The sequence below is a fragment of the Mastigoproctus giganteus genome, chromosome 11 (genome assembly GCF_048544385.1).
Source record: "Mastigoproctus giganteus isolate SK-2022 chromosome 11, ASM4854438v1, whole genome shotgun sequence".
Taxonomy (NCBI): Eukaryota; Metazoa; Arthropoda; class Arachnida; order Uropygi; family Thelyphonidae; genus Mastigoproctus; species Mastigoproctus giganteus.
This window is the reverse complement of record NC_143585.1, coordinates 108,799,089-108,825,322: the sequence shown is the minus strand read 5'-3', so window position 1 is coordinate 108,825,322 and position 26,234 is coordinate 108,799,089. Positions and strand designations below refer to the sequence as shown.

The 26,234-nt window shown below is 35.5% G+C and overlaps 1 protein-coding gene across 1 annotated transcript in view; it reads left to right on the top strand.

Moving 5' to 3' along the window:
- The window catches only part of LOC150078342 (glycerol-3-phosphate acyltransferase 1, mitochondrial-like), a 237,659-nt gene that overhangs the window by 146,504 nt on the left and 64,921 nt on the right, over positions 1–26,234 (top strand). Inside the window, exons 9-13 of the mRNA XM_090384299.1 lie at positions 3,377–3,513; positions 5,559–5,655; positions 12,636–12,765; positions 22,189–22,271; positions 22,414–22,527. Of these exons, the coding sequence (XP_090240425.1) occupies positions 3,377–3,513; positions 5,559–5,655; positions 12,636–12,765; positions 22,189–22,271; positions 22,414–22,527 (561 nt within the window). The remainder of the gene's footprint in view (positions 1–3,376; positions 3,514–5,558; positions 5,656–12,635; positions 12,766–22,188; positions 22,272–22,413; positions 22,528–26,234) is intronic.

The following is a 26,234-nucleotide window of genomic DNA, read 5'->3' as shown; positions in this document are numbered from 1 at the left end:
CTCCAGTCTATGGGTACCTCCCCTGAGTCCAAAGAAGCTCTCATAATTATGGCTAGGGGTTTGCATACTTCCTTTGCTGCCGCCTTTAATATAACTGGATAGATCCCATCCACCCCAGGTGCCTTTTTTATGTTTATCCTCAACAATCTCTCCTCCACTTTCCTCTCAGTTATTACAAAATCATCCAGCTCACTGCCAATGTTTACTTTACCTACATCATTCTCCTTCCTGAATAACTCCTCATGCGTGAATGTAGATGCAAAATACTCGTTTAGATTGTTAGCCACCTGAGCAGGATCCTCAACTGTTGAACCATCAATATCCAGTGGACCAATCTGATTCATCCCTTTCCTTCTCGAGTTCAAGTATGTAAAGAACTCCTTTCTGTTTTTCTTTGCATCCTTTGCCAAGGATTTTTCGTAGTCTGCCTTTGCCTGCCTAATCTCCTTTGTGACTTGGTTACAGACCAACTTATATCTATCATAGGCTTCCATGTCACCCATTAATTTGTATGTATCCCATGCATTTTTCTTCTCTGCCACATGTCTCGTTAGTCCATCTGACAACCATTTAGGCCTAAACCTTGAACAATATTTCTTAGTTGGTATGTAAAGCCTGGTAGCCACCAAGATTAGTTCCTTGAATGCTTCCCATTTTGAGTTTGCTGTTGGTAACATCATCAGTTGGTCCCACTGTATAGAATTTAAATACTGTCTCAGACCATCATAGTCGCCTTTACGAAAACAAAAACCCTTCCCTTTCCCTCTGATGGTAGTTACCTCCTTGAGTAAATCCCACTTCAACACACTGTGATCACTGCCACCTAGTGGTTCATTTATCTGCAGGTTCTTAATGCATGAAGAATCACTACTGATAATCAGATCAAGAGTATTGCTCCCTCTTTTTGCCTCACGAACATGCTGATGTAGAAAACAATCATCCAATAAATCCACAAAAGCCTTGCTAGTGTGCGAGTGACCAACCCACAAATTCCAGTCAATATCTGGGAAATTAAAATCCCCCATTATAAGACTCTCTGATTTACTGGCCCACTCTATTTCCCTGTACAATATATTATTATACTCATCAGAGTCATTAGGCCTATAGCACACTCCTACTCTCAATTTTGATTTCCCTATGCTTATGTCACACCAAACTGACTCGACACTGCCCTGTCCATCGATGTCAACTGGCTTCACTTCCTTTGACTTTATGTGTTTCTTAATTAATAGCATAACCCCTCCTCCCCTCCTGTCCTGTCTATCCTTTCTATATACATTGTATTCCCCAAATTCCAGTTCCGCATTACTTATATCTGTGTGACACCACGTCTCTGATATCCCAACAATATCTGCCTTTGATGTTTTGAGCAATACCTCAAATTCATCAGATTTATTTACCAAACTCCTAGCATTGGTGTACACGCAGGTATACATGCACCTGTTTCTATTCTTAGCTACCCTAACACAACCCATGTGTTTACTTGTAACGCAATGACTACCAGCAGTCTCTGAAATATCCTGCATCTTGTTTTTCAGACTTCTGCTCATTTGAATAGAAGCAGTGCAAGAATCATTTCCACCTCTGCCAGTGGCTATTGTTAATCTATTAGTCCTTGTATCCCCCCCCAACTAGCAGTTTTCCGACCCACCTAACACTGCCTCGACAGCATCAGCAAAAATTCTTGCACCCTTTCTATTTAAGTGTATCCCATCCCTGTAGAAGCAATCTCTCCTGTTAACAAGTACAGTCCAGGCTGAAAAAAATTCTACCCCTTGAGCCTTGCACAATCCCTCCAGGGCCGAATTGATCGACAAGGCTCTCATCATATACTCCCTCCTATCGTGTCTGGGCAGAATTGCAGACACTTTCAAGTTCAACCCTAATTCACGGCTTTTTTTCAACAGTGACCTGTACTTGCTAAGTAATTCCACCGGTCTCCTACTCTTAATATCATTAGTGCCAACGTGTACAACTATATCACCTTTTGTGCCCTTAAAAGATGATATCCACTCTACAACGTCATCAACCTTTGCCCCTGGCAGACATACCCTGGTCCTATTCCACCTATCCTTTTTACAAAGCATGTTCCCCGTTTCCCTGACATTAGAGTCACCAACAACTACTAGTTCCTGTGGGACCAGCGCATTCTGCCTAGGGGGCTGCCCCTGTGTTGCCTGATGACCAAGTGCAAGCTCTGGCGTTGATGTGGGCAGCTGAGAGCTTGATGGGCCCCTCAATTTATTTCCTTCGAGGGCATCCACCCTGTCCTTCAAGGTCTCATAAAGGCCCATAACAACGCTGAGTTGTCGCCTGATTTCCTTGCACTCCTTACATCGTGCACACACAAAGACATCCCCCTTGGCAGTATCATGTCCCGTACCCGACTGCTCTGCAAACATCAAGCAAACAGTGCATTTTAATAGACTGTGATTCAGAGGGCAACTGCCCCCCTCAGTTCTCCCCTGAACCACAGCACTCCCATTAGCTTGAGCCTTTTGCTTTGCTGCTCTGGTCAGAGTCATGATTCCAATTTAATTCAATAAAATTTAAAACAAAAATTAAATCCTTAAGTTATATCCCAAAACAGTTATGTTTATATATATATATATATAAATTCTCTCTTTCTTTTAGAGTTTATATAAGTAAAGCAGTCTTTGCTGTTCTTAGCATCCTTTGCCAAAGATTTCTCATAATCTGCCTTCACTTGCCTAATCCCTTTGTGACTTGATTACAAACTAGCTTATATCTACCATAGGCTTCTGTGTTACTTGATAATTTATGTGCATCTCATGCATTTTTCTTCTCTGCCTCGAGTCTCATTAGTTCATCTGACATCCATTTGGGCCTAAACCTAGAACAGTATTTCTTAGCTGGAACAAAAAGCCTAGTAGCTTCCAAGATTACTTCCTTGAATGCTTCCCATTTAGAATTTGCCGTTGGCAACATCCTCAGTCCAGGAACACTATCAGTCCAGTTGTCCAGGAACTAGCAATATTTTTGCTATAATGAAACTTTCATTAAAATGGTAATTGTTTTAAAGGATTTAACTATGTCTTGTTGATGGCTGAATCAGAGGAAGCCAATTATTCATTTCACTACCACTTCTAAAAAAAACTTTACTTCTTAATTTATCATTAGCAACTTGCTAATGATAAATTTAGGAAAGTTGTTTATGTTAAAGAAAAAGATAATTTTTTCATTTATTAAAAATGAAGAAATTATTTTTCTGATTTTTCTACTTTTTGAAAAGTAGCATATTAGTAATTCCTGTTTTAATAACATAAAGTCAGTAAAGATTAGTGTTTCAAGGATTTATGTGGTTATGAATTAGTTCTCATATTACTTATATTCCATATTAATTTCTCTTTTACAGAATAATGTACCAGTAATTTATTTACCTTTGCATCGTAGCCATCTGGATTACATCCTAGTTACATTAATTTTGTATATGAACGATATACGAGCACCTTTGGTAGCTGCAGGAGACAATCTTCGCATTCCTTTTTTTGGGTATGTGATTTTTCTGTTTTTTGTTATCTGAACTTTAATTGCTTATAAGTATATTATATATCAATGGTTCTTAAACAGAATTCTGTGATTCATATTCTACTTTGACATGACAATTAACACACCCTTCACTTTGGACATCTCAGAATGTGTGTGAATTTGTGGCAGTACTTCATAGAATGTGGATGTGTGGAGCAAGTTTATTTGAGGAATTTTGAAGTTTTGTAAAAGTGAATACTTTTTACATAAATTCTTTAACAACGTTACAACAAAATTATTTGTCAAAAATCAAATGAGGATTTTAAAGAAATTGTGAAATAAAAATAAAAATCAAATTTTTTTCCTAGTGTGATAAAATTTAAAAATTAGGTCTTAACCTTCAGACCTAATTAGATCCACCTGACTTTAAGAACTTCTTTTTCTTCCAACTTGACAGAAGAAAAATGGAATAGTTTTGTCAAGCAGCCTTTACCAGCCTTTACAGTCTGATTAATTCATCAATAGTGAGAAGAATGCACAAGAAAGTCTTTGCCCTCTTCAATCTGGATCGACTCAATATCATGGTTTTCAATCCTGGATCAGAAAGGTTATCGGTGAAGCCAGCAGCAAAAAGTGTTAAGTAAGGTTTTGAAAGTACTGTTCCAGGTGTGGGAACGATATTCTGTGGTTATGCAGATTTGTTAGTTTGCTACATTTTTGTGATATTCATTGAAGGATATTCACCACTTGTGATTGAGATAAATATTCATTCAGCTTGAAGTTTGGTTTAAAATTTTGCCTAGTTTTATCTTTTCATTTTCATCAAGAACTTTATAACAGTGCATTGTGCATCAAAACTTGGCCATGCCTACTATAGCTAATGATGTCACTATAGCTGCTTTGCATCTCTTATTCTTAGCAAGTCAGCAACAAAAAATCTCATTATTTGAATCATCCATCCTGTATCATAAAGTTTATAATTTACAAATCTGAAAATATGTTAAAATGTTGGATGGATATTTTTCATTTTCACAATTTATATATTTTATTTCAATGGGAAATAAAACTGGGGGTTGTAGTTTGAAATTAGCAGAATTATATTGCTGTGAGTATGGTAGTGTACGTTTGCTGTTTCAGAAAAATGCATATATTGTTGACAAGCTAATTTACACATTGTTGTAGGCAATGTGTTTTGTCAAGTTACATAATTTACAGTGTAACCTATGTAACTTGATAAATTCCAAACTTTTAGACAGGAATGTACATATACCTCAAATGCTGTTTGATAAAAGGAGACCCATGACTGCATGTCATAATACACATAGATTGTCATTAGCAAACAAGATTAGCCAGAATTGTGGCTTTAAATGAATTGTTACCTTTTGTGGGTTATTTCTATTAAGAGATAACTACAGTTTAAACTATTGTTACACCATACCTTTATAAACAGTATCACATTCCAGAACCTCTATCAGTTCCTTGGTTACATGCACTACTCATCTCGGTGGTCAGGGTGTCCAGGCAAGTAAGTGAAGGGAGATAATGTTATAGGAGAGTAATTGACCCCTGATTGGTCAATCAGAAAACCCCAGTAACTGACCCTAATCTCAAATGATCAGTTCTGTTGTAATTATTTATGTTGATTTTAAATCCCAAGTAGGGAAAAAAAATCGTTTTTTATTATAAATGTATATTCTGTTGCTAAATACATGCATCCATAGTGCATGTGTATCTCTGCCCATATTTCTATTTATTGTGTTATCTTTAAATTTCCTTTTATTAAAGGCATTGTTTTGAAATTATGACATTGTAATTGAAATATTCAGAACTATAGCAAAATCTTTATTCTTTCAGTATACTTTATAATTATGTGTATAATGTAATATAAATATATAATGTAATGCTTATATAATAATGTAAATCACATTTAGTAATAAGTAATTTACATATTTGAAAGAGATCTCTGCTGGAAAGAATTTCATATGTAGCTATTGTTAACATAGTTATAACTTTGTCATGTATAGACTCCACCAGAATCACTTTAATAATAATGTTATTTCTTTATATAGTTCTTTGTTAAGAGGGCTTGGGGCCTTTTTTATCAAGAGGAAACTTGATCCCCGAAAAGGCAGAAAAGATTATGTATATAGAGCAATACTGCATACAGTAAGTTTAGATAAAATGTTTTAGTATGTTTATTTTTGTATATTTCAGTTTTGAAAGTCTGTTGCATCCTATTTGATAATTTGAATGTTTTATTATTTTTTTTGAGGATATATGAAAAATTAGTCTTGCTACAGTTGAATTTATATGTGACTTAAATGAAGTCCAGTTTACCTCCAAATTGTATCTGTGCAAATTATTTTAACCTGGCAATGCTTTCATTCCTGTTTGTAACAAAAATATATTTATTAGTATTAGCCATATGGTGTAAAGAAGTTGAGCCTTTTGCTACATCAGCCAAAAAAAATAAAAAAATAAAAATGAAATAAATTAATAAATACTAAAATAAAATAAAACAAACCATCTATTTGACTTCCACTTCAGGTAGGCACTTATCTAATTGACCTTTGAATATCCCCAAGCTCTCAACTTCAATCATCTATGAAGGCAACTCTCTGTAGTAATCAATGACTCGCTAGCTAAAAGAAAACTTCTTGCACCTCTTCCCTCATTTTAATTTATTGTCATTGGTTCTGCTATATAACTTAAAACAGTGGAAAGTTCACCCTCATACATTTTACTTTCTCCCCGCAGAGCCTTGTACACCTTAATCAGGTCTCCTCTATGGTGCCTAGTTACCAAACTTTGCAGTCCACAAATTTGAATTCTTTCCTTGTATGGACATCTCTTTGCTGATCTTACCAGGCACATTGTCTGTTGTTGAACCCTTTCAAGTAGCTCAAGGTGCTTTTTTAGGCACAGTCTCCATATGTGAACACAGTATTTCAAGTGTGGCCTTACAATTGACTTCTACATTTGGATTATGACATCCTTATCTCTATAAGCAAATGTACAATAAATCATTGATAGGACATCGCAGGCTTTCCTTGTCACCTCTCTATGCTGCTTGGAAAACTTCATATCCAACTGAATTGTAACTCCCAAATCTCTTTCCTCCTCTGCTTGTACACTGCAATGTGTACAGAAAGGATAGACACGATAGGAAGGGGGGTTATGCTGTTAATTATGAAAAACATAAAATCTAAGGAAGTGCATCCAGTTGATATAGATGGACAGTGCAATGTTGAGTCAGTTTGGTATCACATAAGCACTGGGAAAGCAAAAATAAGAGTAGGAGTGTGTTATAAGACTAATGACTGTAATGAGTACAACAAAGAATTTTACAGAGAAATAGAGTGGGCCAGTAAATCAGAATGTCTTATAATGGGGGATTTTAACTTCCCAGATATTGACTGGAACTTGTGGGTTGGTCACTTGCACACTAGTAAGACCTTTCTCGATTTATTGGATGATTGTTTTCAGCAGCAGCATGTTCGAGAGGCAACCAGAGAGGGTAATACTCTTGATCTGGTTATCGGCAGTGATTATTTGTGTATTAAGAATTTGCAGATAAAGGAACCACTAGGTGGCAGTGATCACAATGTATTGATGTGGGATTTACTTAAAGATATAAGGAGTAAAGGGAAAGGTTTTTGCTTCCATGAAGGTGACTACAGTGGTCTCAGACAGTTTTTAAATTCTGTACAGCAGGACCAACTGATGACATTACCAACAGCAAATTCTGAGTGGGAAGCATTCAAGGAATTAATTATGGAAGCTACTAGGCTTTTTGTTCCAACTAAGAAATACTGTTCAAGGTTTAGGCCTAAATGGATGTGAGATGAACTAATGAGACTCGTGGCAGAGAAGAAAAATGCATGGGATGCATATAAATTATCAGGCAACACAGAAGCCTATGGCAGATATAAGCTAGTCAGCAATCAAGTCACAAAGGAGATTAGGCAAGCGAAGGCAGATTACGAAATATCTTTGACAAAGGATGCTAAGAAAAACAGCAAGGACGTCTTTACTTATATAAACTCTAAAAGGAAGGGGATGAATCAGATAGCTCCACTCGATATCGATGGTTCGACTGTTGATGATCTTGCTCAGATAGCTGCCAAACTAAATGAGTATTTTACATCCACATTCACACATGAGGAGTTATTAAGGGAGTCAAATGCCAGAAGTTTATCAAACTGTAACAGGATGCTGAATGATTTTGTAATAACTGAGAGCAAAGTGGAGGAGAAATTGCTGAAGTTAAACATAAGAAAGGCACCTGGGGTTGATGGGATCTATCCAGTTATATTAAAGGAGGAGGCAAAGGAACTAAGTAAACCCTTAACATAATTATGAGAGCATCCTTGGATTCAGGGGAAGTCCCCACGGACTATAGATGTGTAAATGTATTTCCAATTCACAAAGGGGGATCTAAGGGTGATATGAGTAATTACAGACCAATTAGTTTAACTTCTGTTCTGGGTAAAATAATGGAGCCACTGGTTAAAGATGCATTGCGGGATTATATAGACAAGACTGCAGCCGTAATTCAGATGCAGCATGGGTTTGTTAAGGGAAAGTCTTGTCTGACAAATTTGATTGGATACTATGATGTGGTTACAAAGGAAGTAGATGCAAAAAATAATTCTGATATCATATTCTTGGTTTTCTGGAAAGCTTTTGACACTATTGCGCATGGAAGATTATCATACAAATTGGAACAGTATTAAGGGTAAGTTGCTACATTGGATAAAAGGGTGGTTGAGTGGGAGAAGACAGAGAGTGGTATTCAATGGATGCTGCTCTTCGTGGACTAAGGTTATTAATGGAGTCCTACAGGATTTGGTGTTGGGCCCACTGTTGTTTTGTATATTTATCAATGATATTGATGAAGGTATATCAGGCTTAGTGTCAAAGTTTGCAGATGATACAAAGGTTGGCAGGGTTGTTAATGACAGTAATGGCAGTGTGCTACTGCAACAGGATCTAGAAAATTTGGGTAGATGGGCTGAGAAGTGGCAACTGAAGTTTAACATTGACAAATGCAAAGTACTGCATATGGGTAGAAGTAACCCCAGAGGAATGTACCAACTGTATAGTACTAGACTTAGGGTGGTAGAAAATGAAAAAGTTCTGGGAGTGATTGTGCAGTCAGATATGAAGTGATTGTGCAGTCAGACAGGCCGCCAGAGCTTGTCTCATGAAACAGTAATGTAGACTGCATACCATAACTGGATGTATAATGTTATTACTGCATTAGATATATAAGTTCAGTGTAGTATTTTTAATTATATTGAATTTTAATGGAAATCATGCCTCAAACCAGAGCAGCAAAGCAAAGGGCTCAGGGTGGTGGGAGTGCTGTGGCTTGGGGGAGAACTTAGGGTGCAGTTGTCCTCTGAATCATCGTCCTATGAAATGTACTGATTGTTGGTGTTTGCAGATCTACCTGGAATGGGACATGGTATTGCCAAGAAGGATGGATGTCTTTGTGTGTGTGTGTGTGTGTGTGTGTGTGTGTGAGTGATACAATGAGTGTGACGATTTTAGGCACCAACTCAGTGTTGTTATGGGCCTTTATGAGAACATGAAGAATATAAATTGGGGGCTTATCAAGCTCTCAGCTGCTCACATCATTACCAGAGCTTGCACTTGGTCATCAGGAAACACAGCAGCAACTCCCAAGGCAGAATATATTGGTCCCACAGGAGCTAGTTATTGTCGGTGACTCTATTGTCAGGGAAAAGGGAAATATATTTTGCAAAGTGGATAGGTGGCATAGGACCAGGCTGTGTCTGCCACGGGCAAAACTTGATGATGTAGAGCCAATATCATCTTTTAACGACACAAAAGGTAATATTGTACACGTTGGAACTAATGTCATTAAGAGTAAGAGATTAAATGAACTGATGAGACTCGCAGCAATCAAGTCTGTAATCAAGTTACAAAGGAGGTTAGGCAAGCGAAGGGTGATTATGAGAAATTTTTGGCAAAGGATGTAAAGATAAACAGCAAAGACTTCCTTACTTATCTAAACACGAGAAGGAAGGGGATGAATCGAAGTTGTCCACTTCATATCAATCATTAAACTGTTGATGATCCTGTTCAGGTTGCTGACAAACTCATTTAGTTTGTCAGCAACCTCATGTGTGAATGCATTTTGCATATGCATTCACACATGAGGCATTCTTTAGGGAAGTGGAGGCCAAAGTTTATCAAACTGTAACAGGTAGCTAAATGATTTTGTAATAACTGAGAGGAAAGAGAAATTGGAGTTGGAAAAGAAAAAAGTTGAAGTGGAAAATAAATTGTTTTAAGAAGGGCACCTGGGGTGGATGGGATCTATCCAATTTTATTAAGGGATGCAGTGAAGGAAATAAGCAAACCCTTCAACATAATTTTGAGAGTATCCTTAGATTCAGGTGTGGGAATGTATTCCCAATTCACAAAGGTGGATCAAAGGGTTCCATGAATAATTACAGACTGTTAGTGATATTTCTGTTCCAGGTAAAGTAACAGTCACTAGTTAAATTAGTAATGTGTATTATCTATACAAGACTGCAGTTATATTTCAGACAGCATGGGTTTGTTAAGGGGAAATCTTGTGTGACCAATTTTATTGGATATTATGACATGGTTACAATGGAACTGGATGCAGAAAATAATTTTGATATAATACATAGTCAGTTCTGCTATAATGTGCATTTTTGCAATGTAAATTTGCTCCACTGCAACTGATATATTAGGGAACAATGCGAGTATAACGTGATTTTTGCACTGGTTCATGCACGATTTCATCTGAGAGTAACATTAGGTGAATGCAAACCCTGACTGAACGTAGCGACCTGCGCAGCAATACATCAAAGTTTACGAAGGCTTAAAAAAAGTCAAATGTCAAATCTGTGAGAGCTATATTTCCCATTTACTGTAGTTGTATTGGGTCAGAGACACCATTGTCATTCACTGTATTCACAAGATAACAGATGATATTGTAGGCCGACTCATGTTTTCAGGAGCTCGCATTTTCTGTTCGAATAGAAATTTTGTGAGGCATGATAGCATGAGCAGAGGAGCCCATTTCTGGAGGTCACTACCATAATACAATAAAAACAGTTTGCATTTCCCTGTTTATTGGGCTTTTCAGTTAGTGCAATCTAATTATAAATGGGTAGTAAACTCAACCTTACTGCATTTGCGATAATAGTGATAGCTGGAATTCTGTGTGTTTTTATGTTATTATGGTGAAATGTGTCCCCTTCACTGAAATCTTCGATTATATAAAAAACAAATTTTCAGAATCTTCATTCCTATTTTTTAAGCTTTGTAAACTTGTCTCACTTGTGCAATTTGTGCATCGCATGTTTGTTGTTATTGATTGCTTATTTTTTTATTACTGTTTTAAATTTTACAATCCAAAAAAAAAAAAAACAAATGTCAGTGAATAAAAATATCAATCAAGCAAACTTCATATCTTGCCAAGGTAAAGTGCTATATTTACTCTAATAATTATTTATTTATTAGAAATTTAAGATATTTAAACCTGTGTTAGCAATTTTATTGGGTTTCTAACTTTTTTTTAGTGTTCTATTTACCAGGCTGAACAATTTTTTTGAGTACTCTGCCCCATCCCTATTTTTACCCATAAGCTCTGCTTTTAATGAGTGGAATACCATAATGTGGAGATTTTAGGAACACATACTGTGTTATAGCAGAACTGAAATCTTATACTTGGATTTCAGAAAAGCTTTTGATACTGTTGCACATAAGACTGCTGTACAGATTGGAGCAGTATGGCATTAAGAGCAAGTTGCTGCTATGGATAACAGGATGGTTGAGTGGGAGAAGACAGAGTGGTAATCAGTGGACACTGTTCTTTGCAGACTATTGTTGTTGTAGAATCCCCCAGTTTGTTGTTGGTCCCATTGTTGTTTTCTATATTTATCAGTGATATTAATGAAAGCATATCAGGCTTAATGGCAAAGTTTTCAGATGATACAAAGGTAGGCAGGGTGGTTGATGATAGTAATGACGGTATGCTACTGCATCAGGAGCTAGAAAAGTTAGGCAGATGGCCTGAGAAATGGCAACTGAAATTTAACTGATGACAAAACTGATGATGAAGTTTAACTGATGACAAATGCAAAGTACTGCATATGGATAGCATTATCTCCAGTGCAACATACCAACTGTATGGTACTTCAATTAGTGTAGTCGAAAATGAAAAAGACCTGAGGGTAATTGTGCAGTCAGATATGAAGTTCTCTGAGCAGTGCAGACAGGCTGCCAGGACAACTCATCGATTTTTGTCAGTGATATACAGGAATTTTGTTAGCACAAATAAGGACTTGATTATCCAGTTGTATTATAAGCCAGTGGTCTGGCCACATTTTGAATACTGCATACAGGTCTGCAAGCTTCATTTTAGAAAGGATGTAGAGCTGCTGGAACAAGTACAGAGACGGGCATTGAGATTTGTGAGGGGAACAAAGGGTGCTCCTATCAAGGAAGGATTCAGTTCTGCAAATTGCAGCATCCAGAGACTAGATACCTGCAAGGTGATCTGATTGATTAACCTTTGAATTGATTGAGCAAGATCAATGCCGATGAGAGTTTACCTCCTGCTCGGGCTATGCACATGAGGGGACATAAATTCAAATTGAGGAAGATCAGTTGCGGAACAGATGTGCAGAAGTTGTCTTTTAGCCAGCAAGGGATTAAGTGCTGGAACAAACTTTCATCTGTTGTTGTGGAAGTTGATAGCTTAAATAAATTCAAGGAAGAACTAGACAAACTATTGGAGGGAATGGATAGGTGAAATGGAATTTTTTTTTTTTTTTTTTTTTTAATTGGGCTGATTCTGTATAAGGTTGCTTTCTTGCATCATCATATGCCTCTGATAATGATTTTTGTGACCTCTTCTGACTTAGGTGGTCATGATGGAGTATTAAAAAAAAAAACAACACAGTTTTGTATTTCTCAGAAATTTTTAATACTTTAAATACATTAATCATACTGTCTATTGATAGTACATTGTTCCCAGATCTTGAATGGTAATTAGATAATATGGAATTAACAGTATTTTTAATATTTAATTATAAATGGTTATTGTCAATTTGTTATCTCTCTCTCTTTCTTTTCAGTATATGGCAGAGAGTTTGAAATCAGGTCATAGTTTAGAATTCTTTATAGAAGGAGGTCGATCACGTAGTGGAAAAGCATGCCTTCCTAAAGCTGGCTTACTGTCAGTTGTGGTTGATACATTATTAGAAGGTTGGTAAATAGCTATTGGACTATGCTTGTGGTATATATATTCACATTCATTTATTTTACACATTCATTTATTTTACAAATAAATGAATGCGAAATGTGTGTGCACACACACAACACATACACACCTGCAAACAGTATATTTACAAAAATATCAGGGTGCTTCAAAATGAAAATAGAGCATTCTGAACTGAATTTTACTGCACACAACATCATTGGGTATATAGATGCTTGTAGCAGAGGCTATGCAGCAATATGCATAGAGGAGGAGATATCATATTCAACATGCCTTACACCAGACTCCATTCATGACATTTCCCTTCTCTTATGTGCAACCATGTTTACTAAGAAATAATTCTTAGTATAGATGGTTGAGGATGTGAGAGGGGAATTGTCATTCTGGCCACCTTTGAATTTAATTATCCACATTCACTGAAGTTGCACAAGTTGCTTGAGAGAATCCTGAATCATGTGTAGAGTGATTAATTACATGTATTAGGCAACAGCACACATCAGAGTATGCTAGTCTGTGATTATTTATTTATCTCTCATATAGAGGAATGAAGTGTCTATTTCTACAACTTCATGCAACGCAATTTAGCATGTGTTGCGAAATAAAATATTGATATTAACTCTTATTATTGCATTTCTGTCCATGGATCTTATAAAAGCCTCTGAAATCCAGTAGGAAGAGAACTGCTGTGTATGGTGAATGTTACTTTGCAGTGTTTTCAGTAATTAGAAATTTGGTTTGATGATATATAATAAAAGGTTTCTTTGTAACATTTTATATTGAAACATTGAAGTACAGAATTGTGTTACTGTATTGTGTGTTAATATGCTGTTTATAGATTGTTTTTGTTGGACATTAGGCATCACACATACACTCACGTGCATCATACATACATATGCAAACATAGAGGTGGCCACTTGAATAGATACACCTGACCTCAATAACAGCATAATGTTGATATAAAGATGGGCAGTTAATAGTGGTGTTATATGTATGTAATTCACTATGAAAATGGACAAGTAACTAATATATGAAAGATTTAAGTGAATCTTTTATATGAAAGATTTTGGTTCCAGAACTGTGAGAGTGAATTCAGCCTATTGTGGTGGTCTCCCTAGTCACCAGTTGAGCACTAGTGTGACAAGGTGGATTGAACTCTTTGGAGTAAAGAGTCATAACTATGTAATTTGCAACAGCCTTGGGAAGCAGTTGAGTCAACATGGACCAGTATCCCTGTGTCACATTTTAGACATCTTATTGAGTCATGCTATGATGAATCCAGGCTGACCTGGAGACTAAAGGGGGGTACTTGCAATTAGGTATGTGGACCTAACAAAGTAGTTAATCAGTATACACAGTATATATATATTTATTGATATAATTAAGTCTGTTATAATGTTGAAGTTATGTGAGTAATAATGTATAATACATGTCATAGCTAAATTATAAATTTTGTTCATGTACTAGAATTTCTGAGGTACTAATTACTAATATACAACTAAGGGCAATAGGGATACTGACTCAGATTTTATTTTATTCCTTTTTATTTTTACTTCATTTTCATTTCCCCTTATTCCCTTAATCATTCTAATCCTAAATACAACAGACATATGTACCTATCCCTCATTATATCACATAAAACAAAACTGGTTAGTGGGCATTGCAACATATGCATAGCAGCAAGACAAAAAATGCTCATGGTTTGTTTTTATTTAGCTGTATAATACATGTCATAGCTAAATTTAGCCTAATTTAGCCTAATTTAGCTGTACTACAACAAGGATGTCTTTAGGTTAATTCTATAATTTTAATTAATTTTGCTACTATCCCTCAGACCAGTGGTCCTTAATTCCGGTTTACAACCAGATTAAGCCCCCCCCCATTATTTTTAGTTTACAGCTAAATTAACTCCCCAATTAATATAATTTCTAAAAACCTGTTAATAAAAAGCTGTTAAATTTGGAATAGACCTTAGAAATAGATAGGTTTATGTTGATTACTTACACTTGTACATTGATGGGTGTTGGTTCCTGTTGAATGCCTATCAATGTATAGAGGCTGTAATCAGTTGGAGAAAAATTTAAATATTTATTGTGTACAGTATGTTAACATTAGTTTTAATATCCCTGTTACCCTTCTTCTCTGTTACCCTTAGTTGCATATTAGTAATTGGTGCATTAGAAATTCTAGTACATGAACAAAATTTATAATTTAGCTATAGCATGTATTATAGGTTATTACTCAAATAATTTTAGCGGTATAATAGATTTAATTATATCAATAAATGTGCAATGATCATGTGATGTTTAATTTTTTTAATGGCATTAGCGACTGTAAATGTAATATTGCGTCTTTACCTTTGCCTTTACAATATTTCAATATTGTAAATGAAATGTAAGTCTATATTTCATCCTTAGTTATCAGTACAGTGTGTGTATATACAGGAACTCCCAGACTTACATAATACTCCACTTATGCAAATTTGACTTTATGTAAGTTTTTGCTGGCTGGCGCAAACCAGAAAAAATATGGAAACGTATTTTGCATCTGTAGGGATAAATGGAGGTATTGTGAAAATATCGTAATGTGAACCCAATAACACATTTTTTTTTTTTTTTTTAAATTTGTTCCAAGCCCTTGGAAGTTGGAAATTTTGCTCTATTACTAAGCTATTTATCTCTCTAAAAGACCATATTTATAATTGAATATGGTCTTTTAGAGAGATTATAATTGAAATTGCACTACACTTTCATTGCATATGTTCCCGTTATAAGAATCAGTTTTGAACGCCTTTGTGATATTTTTCTAAAGGATGTTTCTGGAGGTCATGACCAGAAAACAATAAAAACAATTTGCACTTTCCAGTTTATTGGGCTTTTCTGTTAGTGCATCTAATTATAAACAGGTAGTAAACTCGATCTTATTGCATTTGCAATTGATTTCATCATTATTAGGGTGAAATCTGTTCCACTTCACTGAAATCTTCAATCATATAAGAAATATAAATAAATTTTCAGAATCTTTTCTTCATTCCTATTTACTTATTACAATGATGAAGAGAAAGCAACTAACGGAAAGTGCAAGTGGTTGCAGTCCTAGGAAACCAAACAAAATTGATTTAAAAATGAAGATGAAAATAATTAAGAAGTAAGAAGCAGGACAAAGTTTGTTATCTATTGCATGGCAATTAAGTCTCACTGCTTCAACAGTAAATGCTATTTTAATGGGCAGTGCACGTATAAAAGAACATGTTAAAGGATCAACGTATTTGAGATCAACAGTGATCACAAAACAGCGTTCAGGTGCTATATAGAAGATGGAAAAGCTATTAATAATATGGATGGAAAATCAGATTCAGAAGTGAGTGCCCCTGAGTCTAATGACCATTCAAGCAAAAGTAAGAAGTATTTATGAAGATATGAGGTATAAGTATGGCGAACCCTAAGCCAAGTTCGTGGCAAGCAACTGGTGGTTTAAGAGGTTCAAGGTTTCCACAATGTTGAAGTATGTGGTGAAGTCGCCACTGCCAATTCTGTAGCTGCAGAGAAATTTTGTGATTTGTTCAGAAAAATTATTGATGAAGGCAGCTATTCAATGCATCAAATTTTTAATGTTGACGAGACTGCTCTGTATTGGAAAAAAATAACGGATCAAACATACATTGCCAAAGAGGAAATGACAATGCCAGGTTTCAAGGCTTCAAAAGATAGGGCCATGCCCTTGATTGGGGCTAATTCAGCAGGAGATTGCAAATTAAAACCACTGCTTGTGTACCATTCTGGAAATCCTTGTGCATTTAAGAGCATCAATAAAGCCACCCTACCCATGCATTTCTGATTGAACCAGAGAGCATGGATAACAATACCTCTTTGAGGATTGGTTTAAATGCTGCGGACATCCTATGCATATAGATGATTTCAATTTAAACGTAAGAGTCATATTTCTACCATCAAACACGACTTCACTCATCCAACCTATCTTATAATATTTACTCCTCTATCTTAAACATTAATAAGATCTGGGCGAAAATTATTAAAAGGTGTTTAAATGGTGCAGGGAAGAAAATATGCCCATGACATGTAAAAGGCTTTGAAGGATTTGAAAAAGGCGAATCATATGAAGAGGTTACAGATAAGATTGTAAAAGTTGCAGAGCTACTTCGGTTGGAGGTTGTTGCCAGAGACGTGGAGGAGTTAATAGAGGAAGAAGAGAAGAAATTATCTAACGCAGAACTTTTTGACTTGCAGGCAGCGATAGTGAAAGAAGAAAATGCTGACGAAGCTCAAGATGAACCAAATGAGGAGCCGAGATGCTTCATCACCAGAGAGAGAGAGAGAGAGAGAGAGAGAGAGAGAGAGAGAGAGAGAGAGAGAATGGCAGTGGTGGTTTGTGAAATTGCATCGGCAATGGCGAGGTTTCAGAAGATGGATCCTGACAGCGAAAGTTTCTTAAAAGTTAACAGAAGGGTGAATGATATGCTTGCTTGTTACAAAGAAATCTACGATGAAAAGAAAAAATCTACCATCTGGTCATCCATTAATATGTTCTCTCATAAGGTTGAGTGACCGATGACTCCTAAATCTCCACAGCCCTCAACCTCCGCAACACCATACTTTCAGCTGAAACATTGATTCTGGCAACAATGCTCGAGAGGTAAAACTTACTGACATTACTGGACTCAGGGCAGGTCCCCACGGACTGGAGATGTGCAAATGTATCCCCAATTCACAAAGGGGGATCGAAGGGTGACTCGAGTAATTAAAGACGAGTTAGTTTAACTTCTGTTCTGGGTAAAATAATGGAGTCACTGGTTAAAGATGCATTGCAGGATCATCTAGACAAGACTGCAGCAATAATTCAGACACAGCATGGGTTTCTTAAGGGAAAGTCTTGTCTGACAAATTCAATAGGATATTATGATGTGGTTACAAAGGAACTGGATGCAAAAAATAATTTTGATATCATATATTTGAATTTCAGGAAAGCTTTTGACACTGTTGCGCATGGAAGACTATTGTACAAATTGGAGCAGAATGGTATTAAGTGTAAGTTGCTACAATGGATAAAAGGATGGTTGAGTGGGAGAAGACAGAGAGTGGTAATCAATGGGTGCTGCTCTTCGTGGACTAATGTCATTAGTGGAGTCCCACAGGGTTCGGTGTTGGGTCCACTGTTGTTTTTTATATTTATCTATGATATTGATGAAGGTATATCAGGCTTAGTGTTGAAGTCTGCAGATGATACAAAGGTTAGCAGGGTTGTTAATCACAATAATGTTAGTGTGCTACTGCAACAGGATCTAGAAAATTTGGGCAGATGGGCCAAGAAGTGGCAACTGAAGTTTAACCTTAACAAATGCAAAGTACTGCATATGGGTAGAAGTAACCCCAGAGAAACGTACCGTGTGGTACTACACTTAAGGTGGTAGAAAATGAAAAAGACTTGGGAGTAATTGTGCAGTCAGATATGAAGTTTTCTGAGCAATGCAGACAGGCTGCCAGGGTAGGTCATGGGGTTTTGTCAATGATATATAGGAATTTTGCTAGCAGGGAAAAGGGTGATTGTCCCTCTGTATAAGGCAATGGTCAGGCCACGCCTTGAGTACTGCGTACAGGTCTGGAGGCCTCATTTTAGGAAGGATGTAGATTTGCTTGAGCATGTATAGAGAAGGGCAATAAGGTTGGTGAGGGAAATGAAGGGATCCTCTTACCAAGAGAGGCTTAAGTTCTGCAAATTGCAATGGCTAGAGATTAGGCACCTGCATGGTGATCTGATTGAGGTGTATAAGGTCTTGAATGGGTTGAGCACGCTGGATTCTGATGGGATTCTTCCACTTGTTCAGATTACGAACCTAAGGGGGCATAAATTCAAATTAAGAAAACACAGATGTAGAATAGATGTGCGGAAATTTGTCTTTAGCCAGCGGGTAGTTAATTGCTGGAACAAACTTCCATCTGTCGTTTTGAAAGTTGATAGGTTAAATAAATTTAAGGAGGAACTGGTTAGGCATTTGGAGGGAATGGTGTGTTTTTTTTTTTTTTTTTTTTTTTTTTTTGGCTGATGCTGCATAAGCTTATACACTTGCTTTCTTGCATCACATGCCACTACTACTACTATGCCTGTCTCTTCTCTTTTTTTGTAATTCTATAATTTTTAAATTTTTTAAATTGCAAGCTTCTGTAATTTTTCCTGTGCATGAGATAAAAAATTGAATAAATACAATAAATAATTCTATTTATATGTTCGTTGAACATTTCTTTTTTGATTAAATCAATTCAGCGACCACAGTTGAGAGTGCTTCACAAGGAAATTCCAACTTATGTAAAATCTGACTTACGTAGAGTTCCACGGAATGCAATCCTTACATAAGTCGGGGAGTGGCTGTATCCACATGCTCACAACTCAAATAAATGGAATTATAACTGCAGTAAATTGTAGAGAAATTGTAGTACAGCATAATATTTAACAGATACCGACTTGCCCAAAGCAGCAGTGACAAATATCACTAGAACATAAATGTAAAGATATGTTACATAGTGTAAACCAGAGCAGGAAAGCAAACTGTGAAGAAAATAAATTTAGAAATATTATGTAAATGGTTTGAAATGGCAAAAATTACTGAAACACCCCACAGAGAAATTAAATTAAATAACTGCAACTAAAAAAAAACGTGAAATATCACTAAGGTCCAACAATTTACCAAACTGTATGCAATTGTGCTTGAAGCTAGGAAAACATGAGAAATGATATAGCAAAGATAGCCATATGAAATGAAATGAATGTCTCATGCAAACCATTTCTGTAGTCTCAATAACAGTTTTGCTATTATTAATTACCTATTTTCAATTTTAGTATATCCCGTTTAATTTTGATAATATGCAGCCGAAAGTTAATTTTTATTTTATGTTTAGTACTTACAGCAAACTGGGATTGGAACCCAAAGCCTATGGTATGCATCAGCATAAAATAATGTGGTATTTATCTGAAACCTCCAAAAAACATTGTGGATGATGGTCAGTTTGTGGCTAAATTCACCCACAGACCATAAATAATTCTATCAGTCTGTCGCTGAAATTAGCCATAGACTGATATGCGGTCATAATTATTTTATCTAATTCTAGGTTTTCACAACTCTATGTTAATGTTGGATGAATGGCAAATTTAGATATTAACGGATCGTTTTGATATTAACTAATAAATTTGTAAATGTTAATGTAAAGTCATTTTTCACAAGATCATGATTAAAGTTAGATACAGAGAGGAATAATATATATATATGTTAAATTAAAGTGACTAGATTATGTTTGATATATTTCTATGACTTTAATGTATTGATTTTTCATGTTGTTATTAACAGGTTAGGGTTATTATTTTTATGCTGACAAGAGGCAACAATTCATTATATTTAAGGGAAATATCTTTTTACCCTGGCTCATGGTTTGAAGCACTGCCCATATCTAGCAATAATAGTACCATGAATTGCAATAGGGGAGTGCACTTGCACCCCATTATGGAATCTACTGGCATGAATCGCCAATGCAATGAGCACTGGCGATTCATGTCAGTATACACGGCAATCATCATGTATACATAATTCTGCTCTGCCAACAATGATCATGCTCAGCTGACTTTTGCTGTTTTTACCAACATATACAAATACTGCAATACACCATTCACTGACTAAGCTGATGAAAAGGCACTTCATCTCGAAAGCTACTGTATATTTTATTAGTTTTTTTTTCCATATTTTATTATGGAAAAAACTTTAGTATTTTATGTAAACATCATTTATTTATTTTAAATTTATGTTAATTCAGTTGGTCATTGCTAGAAAGTTTTGTGACATGCAACCTGAAGCTCAAAGTCTGTCTTCCGAAATTTAATTCCCCTTTTTGTATATAATTTCAAGATAATAGCTTTTGTACAAGTAACTATAGCATCTATCTTATGTTACCATTACATGTTTTACATACAGGGTTTTTCAAAAGTGATGATCAATAATTTAAAGGTGAACTGTACAGACTACAATATGCAAAAAAAGCCTAGTAAACATGTGTCCTAAGTGAATCATTTTTGGGATATTGTACATTTCTAGTTGGGATCCACCACTGACAAGGTGAACTGTACAGAGTTGGGATCAACCACTAACTTGTTTGTTTAGGTTAGACTATGCTCATTCTCTCCCTTTCCCCTTTCTCAATGCTCTGAGACGTAGCAGTCATACTAGTACTTGTCAAAGGATAGTCAGCATGGAAAGAGGTTACAGCAAGGAAGAGTGTGCGGACATGCATTTCATGTATGGTAAAGCCAACGGCAGTGCACTCGAGGCTGCACATTTGTACCAAGAAGCATTTCCCCATCGAAGGCAGCCCAACAGGCACACATTCATCAGGGTACATCAATGCCTTAGAGAACATGAGCACTTTGCACATGGATTACGAGCAGGTAGGCCCAGAAGCATAACACCTGATGTTGAGGAAAGGGTGTTAGAAAGAGTAGAACAAAATCCAGGAATTTTGAAAAGGAGGGTTGCTCTACAAGAGCGTGTACTGAATCATAGCAGTGTGTGGCAAATTTTACATCGCCAATGTCTCAGCAATACAGACTACTCTCCCAGGTGCTCCCATAGTCAGTGGCAGATCTTAACTGAAAATGTGCATTATCTCCAGAATGGTTCATTTGCAGCCTGATGTTCAATTGGACTTTTTTGCTTATTTTAGTTTGTACTTTTCACCTTTAAATTATTGACCATCATTTTTGAAACACTCTGTATAATGTTAACCTTATACTTTTATACAGCTGTTAATGGCTGTCTTCTAAATTTATTTGTTTTTGGCTCATAACTAGGCTAAAATAACCAGTTAAAAACTGCAAGAAAATCAAATATACCACATGTATATCATCACATTATTATTTTTAAAATTTTTATAAGGCAAATGCTCATCTTAGAGGACTGGGACTGGGTAACTCTTGAGTAGCTTAGAATGCCTGTTCCCCTCTATGCCTATTGAGGGACATAGGGGGGACAGGCAATCTGTGTGCTATCAGACACTCAGTCTAAACACTGATGGATCCAATATCTTTCTATTTTAGAAGATTTAGGAGGAGTCCATTGGCCAGCCTCCCTAAAATCTACTCTTGTGTAAAGAGGAAAAGACTAAACCATCCAGTACTTATTAAATATGACAACACAATAAAAAAAAAATGGCCCTCAGTTCCCAATGGCATTCACTCTTCCTCTTATGGCAGTGAGAGGATCAGTGAAAATTGTATCTAAAAACAAAATTCCTCATAAACCATAATATAATATAACATTTTTAACACTATTTCTTGATTATGAATTGAATTGGTATAGTGAAAAGGTGATGTTTACTTATTGAAAAAAAAAATCATAATTTTTTTTCTGTATTTAGGGAGCATTACAGATGCTTATATTGTGCCAGTTGCAATTAGCTATGAAAAAATTATGGATGGGAATTTCATATCAGAACAGATGGTATGTTTTTTCCTTGGCATCTTATGTTTTATTTTACTGTTTAGTAGAAAGCAATGTTGATTCTTAAATTCAGTGCAGAGGGCTTTATTTATAGTATAAATCTCTACATATTAAGGTTTATAATTATATATTTAAATTTCAGGGTATGCCGAAAGTAATGGAAAGTTTTATGTCAGCACTAAAAGGTATTTGGAGCACATTACATTCTAACTTCGGTGCTGTGAAAGTTGATTTTTGCCACCCTGTTTCTCTGAAGGTATGATTAAATTGTATAACTTTTAAATTCTTTTAAGATCCATTATGCTAGGCATAATAGGACTTAAAAAATACTAAAAGCTGAATAGCATTAGATTAACCTTTTCTTAGTTGTACAACTTTTGTAATACTAATAGTTATGTGGAAGTTTGATAGATCCCCAAAACCTAAAGTTTACAGAATGGCTATATACAAATATTTCTCATCTCCCCCTTTGTTAAAAGGGTTAATTTTTCTGTATCTGCCAAAAATCTATTTCCACTTTGACTGCTATCAAACTCTATCTCAAGCAGCACTGTAGGTTTTATTCTAGTGGTCTACAACACATTAGCCAAAAGTAAACTTTGTGAGATCCAGCATATTATTGCTCCCTAAAATTTGTCTACTTGCCAATCTGCATTACCTCCTAAGCACTCCTCACTTATCTGGTTGCCCTTCTTTGAATCCTTTCTAGAAGCTGTCCTTTTCCCTGTGTGGCCTCCAGACCTGGAAACTTGTGATGCATATAATATGGCTATGAACTAATATTTCTTTTTTTCTTGATTAAATGCCAGACTTCCCAAATTTTACAGAAATTGGAAACTGTAAAATATTTAATATAGAACATCTCTCAATCAGGAGAAGAAGAAACTGGAAAGCACAAAATTTTCTTGAAATATGTGTATGATATGATGCGCAAAAGATGTGAGAGAAAATTAAGTTCTTAATATGGAAATAAGCTCACGAACTCACATAAATTATACTTAACTAATCAGTTTAATGATATTTAAGAGGTTCTTCTGGAACTGAAAATTTAAAAGATTCTGAAATATCTAGGCAATGTTCAGGAATTTCCTTGGGATCTGTTTGCAAGTCACATAACCAGAATATAGATAAAAAGAAATCTAATTAAAATTATAATATCATAAATTAAAAGTTTACACATTAAAACTTTAGAATCTAAAATTCACACTGAGCCAGTTAACTTTTTCACGTGTACATATGTAGATTTTTTGTTCAACTTGTGTGGCTTCACAAGCACACATACAGTAAACCGCCCACTATTCGCGGTTGCTGATTTAATATAAAATGAAACCCGAAAAAATGTGAATTTTAAAACGCCGTGAACATTTTCTGCCATAAAAAACATGGGCGTGGCTAAAATTATCTTTTTCGGTCAAAACAGTGCTCAGTGGGTGGGGGGAGAGGGATGACAAAATCGCAAGTGTGGATGTTTCTCGCTAATCCTTGTTCAGTATGTGTTATGCGCTTGTCATGGAAGGTTTCGTCGTTTGCTTTTAATTTATATGCTTATAAATTGAATAAATTTATCAATTTATAAATTGATATTGATATGCTTACAAAAGTGATAAATCTATCATTTTTCAGTGTAAAACAGACTTTTTCGAGTGTGTTAATGGAAGAAAGTGACTTTATTGTGGACAAGTTCTTTCTAACCCGTACAAAAATATTCGTCGTTTGCTTTTAATTTATATGCTTATAAATTGAATAAATTTATCAATTTATAAATTGATATTGATATGCTTACAAAAGTGATAAATCTATCATTTTTCAGTGTAAAACAGACTTTTTCGAGTGTGTTAATGGAAGAAAGTGACTTTATTGTGGACAAGTTCTTTCTAACCCGTACAAAAATATGGCTACGAATAACAAGGGAAATGTGAAAAGATCAAAGAAGGTGATGACATTAGCGAATAAAATTGAGTTATTAGACAAAATTTCTAATGGTGAAAGTGTCTCCTCAGTGGCAAAACATTATAAAATCAATGAGTCAACGGTACGATCAATCAAAAAATTGGAAGTAAAAATCCGCCATAGTGTCTGTGAAAACGCGCTAATTGCTTCAAAAATTTGCTCTGTAACTCGTGATGTTAAATTAGAAAAAATGGAAAAAGCTTTAAATCTGTGGATAGAAGACCGAACTCAAAATAAAATTCCCTTAAGTTCACTCGTCATACGTGAACAGGCAAAATTCCTTTATCAGCACTTTATCGAAACAAGTGATATCACTGGCGGAATAAGTTTTTTAGTTAGCAAAGGTGCTGGTTTGAAAGATTTGTTAAATTTCTAATAAATATTACATTTAATATTAAATTGTTTCTTATTTTCATTTCAATGCCATCGAGACCGTCACCACCAAATACGGAGGATGCGGAAAGGTCAGGAATGACCACCGCATAAGGCCATATTCATGGAGCAATATGGCCTTAGTTGCTAATGCTCCTAAAAAACCAAATAACAATAATAACAACATAACAATAACAGCTTGCCTTTCTAATGGTCATATTATGAAGGTACATATAATACATACATACATAGACAAAATTTTAGAGTAGTTTTTCTTATATATTTCATACTTTGGAACGGAACCCCTTTATTACTATGGGAGCCATAACTCAGTATTCGTGGCATTTCTCAGAAACATAACCCCCGCGAATAGCAGGGGTTTACTGTACATATATCTCTGTCTTTTTATAAAGACAGAGATATAAAAGACATAGATATATGTCTTTATATAGAGATATAATAATTGGAAATTCCTACACATGGCCTATCTTGATATGGAGTTTATTTATTATTAACATAAAATATACACAACAGTCAAGCACCCAGTTAAAGTGTAAGAAGCAAAACTATATTAAAAAGTAAAACCAAAGTTAAGAGTTAGGATGAATTAGAATTCTAAAATTGGAGTTCTGATTCAGTCTATAGTGAAGTCTAATTTAAACATCAGGCTCTGTTGAAGGCCATAGTTTTATCTTTATCCTGTTGCCTCCACACATGAGAGCAAAAGTTGTGATTTAGTTGTGTTGTATCCTGAAAAAGGCCTCTGAGGTTGGGAAAATTCATATTTTAGTATTAAATCAGCTCACACCAACCATAAGAATAAGTATTTACTGTAACTAAAATATTTATTTACATATTAAAATAAAATAAATATTTACAAAAACTGCTATTATATTAAATATACATGTAAAAACATTAAAACTGTGATAAAATCCTTGAGATAAAATACACTAAAATAAACCGGATTAAAAGCGATAAAAACGATAAAAATCTCTGGAGCTTTCGGAAGCTTGCGCTCCCTTCCTCAGCAGTAACAAAACTTCCTGTAGCACGTCCATATATATAACAGGCTCACGGTACCTATACACGTGGTGCAGTCGGCGCATGGTCTGAACTGGAAGCGGAAATAGCTCGGGAACGTGTTAAGCAAAACCGTTCATCCGTACTTAGGATAATAGTTTCAAACAGAGGATGCATACGCATACCTCTGTCCCTATTCATAATATTGTGATCGGATGAACAGATTCGTAGGCTCTCGAGCCATTTACGGTTCCAGAACCCATGCGCTCGATCCATGATAACCGCATCCTTTTAATCCGGTTTATTTTAGTGTATTTTATCTCAAGGATTTTATCACAGTTTTAATGTTTTTACATGTATATTTAATATAATAGCAGTTTTTGTAAATATTTATTTTATTTTAATATGTAAATAAATATTTTAGTTACAGTAAATACTTATTCTTATGGTTGGTGTGAGCTGATTTAATACTAAAATAGTTGTGTTGTGTTTTTATAGGTTATTATCGTGTTAGAGGGTCTATGGACCTGCTCCAAAAATGTCCACCATGCAGGATACAACTGTATCATATATGTGAAAAGTTTGGCATTTGTAGTTCCACGCTCTGTGACCAGTAAACAG